Below are 4,876 nucleotides of genomic sequence, written 5' to 3'. Positions count from 1 at the left end.
CATTTTCCTCCAATCTCTCAATCTCTTCCAACTCCTCCTTAATACACTTTTTCCTCTTCTTGGCATGTCCAAAGGAATGGGAACCCCATCCTTTGAAGTATTTCTTGATATTTTAGTTTTATGTTAAGAACATCAATGGGATCGACGGCGAAAACATGTTGCTCATTTGTCTGTCCAAATGAGCAATGACAACCAAAATTCAAGTACAAAATCAGGAGATGCGTACAAAATGTACAGACCAAAAAAATGCCATACAAACAAAAAAAATCTTGTTTTTGGTACTCTAAAAATGGAGGCAGGGCTGTGGCCCTTTTTCTCTAAAACAAAAAACACGAGATCCCTGTAAAATTACTTGTAGACGTCGTTTTTCACCGGTTATCGTGGCTCAGCAACAGGGTTGCCGTCGCGTTCCCAAGCCAGCATGGTGGTGGTGGTGTTAAGAGAACGGAAGATAAATGTGGTTCCACAAAAACAACCGCGGCCTTACCAATTAAAAAGCTCCACAGTAATTCATGAAGATATCGTATCATCACGTAAGAATAGATTCAGAGAGTACACATACGTGACAAGCGTGGTGTAATTATTATTCGGGACAACACAGCTACATATATTAAGTTCCAGGTTGCGCCTCTGCATGAATATAGTTCTAATTTGCACGAGGGCAGACGACAGTGGTTCACGAAACGCACACTCGATCAAGACTAGCTAATTATAACGAAGACTAGCACACCACACTTGTTGAAGCATCGATCATCCGGAATTTAACTACTCAAAATGTTTAGGGCTAAAATCTCGGCCGCCGGCCGGACTAGAATCACTTGGCGACGGCGGGCTTGCTGCTGCTGCAAGCCAATGCTTATCTGTCCACGGTGACCGAGACGTTGCCGGCTCCGGCGGGGTTGCTGGTGGGCAGCTCGACGCTCTTCTCCTCCTTGGGGGTTCTCTTGTAGTAGCAGCCGTAGAGGATGAGCTGCATGAGGCCGAAGAAAGCGCCGAGGCCATTGGGGATCTGCATGCATGCATGCATGGCAGTTAGATCGATGAGACAGAAAAATCTAGCTAGCTGGGTTTAATCGGTATACTTGTTTGAGATGTGTATATGTATGTATGTATGTATGTACTGACCGTGACATAGAGGTCGAACTTGATGAGCGCGTAGGCTAACCAGCAGCAGCCGTTGAGGAAGTTAACCAGCGACAGGGTGAATGGCATATACTCCACACTCTTGGTCTTGATCACCTTACCCTGCAATCAAGTATTGCAATCTTATCTTAGTAGTGCTTACATCACCAGGTAATAAGAGCACACGTACGTACGTAGGTAATTAACAAGGCTGACTCATTGAATTCCTGATCTAAATATAATGAGTAGGTACACAAACTCACTGGTTAATTAATTAACATCACAACTCATAGATTTGGCAAGAGTGAAGGATCACAAGAAGCAAAAGAGAACATGCACGCAATATATCCATGCATGCATCCTCGGGGCATTGGCACATACGTTTGTGATGAAGTGCTGGATCACATGTTTTTAGTTATGTCATGAACGGCTCTTCCATGCGATTGCGGACCCGTCACTCCAACAGCTAACACGAGATTTTGGCGGCTGGGTGCAACAGAAAGTTTGGTTGGCTGGCTATAGCTATTTACACGGCATGCAAGTCCAGATCCACAAGGAAAGGACACGCAGCGGTTGCGTTACCTTTGAGCTTTTTTGGCCAAACATGTGCACACAAAACAACATCTTGTGAAATAACTTGGATGTCTGAAGTAGATCTACGTAAGTTGAACAGCATGCATCTTCTAAAATAACTTGGGTGTGTGAAGCCAGACCCGTACGTGAGTCTAGCCACAAAATACAGAATATGTACACAAGGCAACATCTTGTCTCGTAAAATAATTTGTGTGTGGAGAGTACATCTACTGTGTGAGGTGAGCAGCATGCATTCATCTAGCCACTCAAAGGCACTCGATCAAGAGCTAGCAGATTAACCACGCATGTCTTCTAAACAATGCATATTATCACACCATACGACCAGAACGGCATGCATTAACACACAACTAACAAAGTTCAAAACAAATGAAACGAAATAAAATAACAGCTGCGCCTCCAGAATTAAGAGCAAACGGATCAAGGGCTTAAAGCATGGATCAAAGAGTGCATGCATGCACACGTACGATCGATCCACGAGGAAGGAGGGTGTAGGTACGTACCATGATGGTGAGCGGGGAGGCATACATGATGGTTCCGAAGATGACGCCGAGGATGCCGACGATCATGGAGCGCTTCTCGTGGGTGTGGGCACCGAGGAGCACGCCGAGCACGACGGCCACCATGAACCCCGCCTCGGCGGCGAGCACGCCTATCATCTTCAGCTGCAAGCACGGAGGCACGCACGCACGGGCATGGGTTAGGGCCAGATCTTGTTCTATCTAGACGAAAACCAACGGGCGAGGGGATTAGATTTAGGGATGTGGTAGTACGTACCCGCTTGTTGTTGGTGGAGTAGAGGAAGAAGATGATGAGGTAGGAGCCCTCGATGACGAGCCCGATCCCGTTGATGGTGACGACGAGGATGCTGTTGGGATGGACGATGGGGAGGCCGTAGAAGACCCAGAGCATGCAGTTGAGCAGCGTCGCCAGGTAGGGGTCCGGCTTGAACTCCTCCACGTCCTTGGCCTTGATGATCCGCCAGAAAACCGGCCTGCAACAAGCACCATCCATGCATATAGATTACTCTAGACTGTCTACAAAAGAGGCGGCGGATTAGAGGAGGGGGGATGGGGGCTTACGTAGGGGAGAGGAAGAGGCCGAAGGAGATGACATTCCCGATAATACCGACGACGTTGCGGGCTGCGTCGGCGGAAACCATCTCGCTCGGGTCGCCGGGGCGGAGGAGCTGACGCGCTTGAGGAAGGAGGAAGGGTTGGTTGTGGGTTGGGGGCGAATGCGCGATCGGGGCAGAGGGAGGCGGAGAGTATATAGGCGCGGCGGCTTCGCCTTCCCAAGTTATCGTTGGAACTGATCTCAGTCAAAACTAATTAACTAACCGAGAGAAAAGGGCGGGAGGGATAAGCCTTGATCTCTCTCTCTCTCTAAGTTGCCCTGATCTCAAGGGCGCCCTATGTCTGGCATTGTAAGCGAGACAGGAGCGAACCCCATGCTGAACGGAACCCCGGTTGGGCCGGCTCACGCGCACTGGAAAGACCAGCCTGGTTTCTGTTTTGTTTCTTTCACGTTTTTATTTTAGTTTTTTTCTTTCTTTTTTTGAGAGAGGAATTTCCAATCTATTCATCAATCATGGCAGTATAGAGAACACAAGAGGTAATACAAATTACAACCAGGTCTATGGACCACTTAGCGACGACTACAAACAGTGGAGCGAGCCGATGGCGCGCCACCGTCATCGCCCCTCCATCATCGGAGCCGGGCAAACCTTGTTGTAGTAGACAGTTGGAAAGTCATTGTGCTAAGGTCCCAAAGGACGAGCACACCAGAGCAGCAACCATCGCCGATGAAGGGAGTTGTAGATTGGAAAAATCAAGCCTGAAACCACACGAATGAAGACGAACAAAAACTGGATCCAAATAAATCCATCGAAGACCAGCACCGACCAAATCCCATGAAATCCGACTGAGACACACCTCCACACATCCTTCAACAACGCTATTCGCACCATCGAGACGGGGATGAGATGTGGGAGACATTATTGCTACCAAGGGACATCGCCGCCGCCACACAGCCCCAACCAAGACGTTCAGTCTAGCAAAAATGAGAACAGGGTCCCTCCCGCCGGCGGGGGGCCAAGATCCTCCACACCTCCACAGGCCAAATGCCATCGGAGGCGGGGTGGATCCGCGGCGGCGCCAACGGGAGGAGGAAGAAGACTTTTCTTTGCTGTGTGGATACTGAAGGAAATATGCCCTAGAGGCAATAATAAAGTTATTATTTATTTCCTTATATCATGATAAATGTTTATTATTCATGCTAGAATTGTATTAACCGGAAACATAATACATGTGTGAAAACATAGACAAACATAGTGTCACTAGTATGCCTCTACTTGACTAGCTCGTTGAATCAAACATGGTTAAGTTTCTTAGCCATAGACATGAGTTGTCATTTGATTAACGGGATCACATCATTAGGAGAATGATGTGATTGACTTGACCCATTCCGTTAGCTTAGCACTTGATCGTTTAGTATGTTGCTATTGCTTTCTTCATGACTTATACGTGTTCCTATGACTATGAGATTATGCAACTCCCGTTTACCGGAGGAACACTTTGTGTGCTACCAAACGTCACAACGTAACTGGGTGATTATAAAGATGCTCTACAGGTGTCTCCGAAGGTACATGTTGGGTTGGCGTATTTCGAGATTAGGTTCTGTCACTCCAATTGTCGGAGAGGTATCTCTGGGCCCTCTTGGTAATACACATCACTTAAGCCTTGCAAGCATTGTAACTAATGAGTTAGTTACGGGATGATGTATTACGGAACGAGTAAAGAGACTTGTCAGTAACGAGATTGAACTAGGTATTGGATACCGACGATCGAATCTCGGGCAAGTAACATACCGATGACAAAGGGAACAACGTATGTTGTTATGCGGTTTGACCGATAAAGATCTTCGTAGAATATGTAGGAGCCAATATGAACATCCAGGTTCCACTATTGGTTATTGACCGGAAACAGTTCTAGGTCATGTCTACATACTTCTCGAACCCGTAGGGTCCGCACGCTTAACGTTACGATGACAGTTTTATTATGAGTTTGTAAGTTTTGATGTACCGAAGGTTGTTCGGAGTCCCGGATGTGATCACAGACATGACAAGGAGTCTCGAAATGGTTGAGACATAAAGATCGATATA

General features: G+C 47.1%; 1 protein-coding gene across 1 annotated transcript; it reads right to left on the bottom strand.

Moving 5' to 3' along the window:
- Positions 1–559: 559 nt before the first annotated feature.
- Positions 560–2,989, bottom strand: LOC123158985 (bidirectional sugar transporter SWEET6a). Its single transcript, XM_044576793.1, has 5 exons — positions 2,796–2,989; positions 2,491–2,707; positions 2,217–2,378; positions 1,126–1,245; positions 560–1,009 (listed from the first exon to the last, which is right to left on the bottom strand). The coding sequence occupies exons 1-5, from the start codon at positions 2,873–2,875 to the stop codon at positions 857–859; spliced, it is 732 nt and encodes a 243-aa protein (XP_044432728.1). The 5' UTR covers positions 2,876–2,989; the 3' UTR covers positions 560–856.
- Between the last annotated feature and the right edge of the window lie 1,887 nt (positions 2,990–4,876).

The sequence above is a fragment of the Triticum aestivum genome, chromosome 7B (genome assembly GCF_018294505.1).
Source record: "Triticum aestivum cultivar Chinese Spring chromosome 7B, IWGSC CS RefSeq v2.1, whole genome shotgun sequence".
Classification (NCBI taxonomy): Eukaryota; Viridiplantae; Streptophyta; class Magnoliopsida; order Poales; family Poaceae; genus Triticum; species Triticum aestivum.
The sequence above is the reverse complement of the archived record's forward strand: the minus strand, read 5'-3'. Positions and strand labels throughout refer to the sequence as shown.

What these genes read in the sequence shown, in the direction of transcription:
- LOC123158985 (XM_044576793.1), bottom strand. Translation starts at nt 2,875, where the DNA reads ATGGTTTCCGCCGACGCAGCCCGCAACGTCGTCGGTATTATCGGGAAT. An exon ending in ACTCCACCAACAACAAGCGG is followed by an intron (nt 2,379 to 2,490) that starts GTACGTACTACC and finishes CCGTGCTTGCAG; the next exon opens with CTGAAGATGATAGGCGTGCT. An exon ending in CCTCCCCGCTCACCATCATG is followed by an intron (nt 1,246 to 2,216) that starts GTACGTACCTAC and finishes ACTTGATTGCAG; the next exon opens with GGTAAGGTGATCAAGACCAA.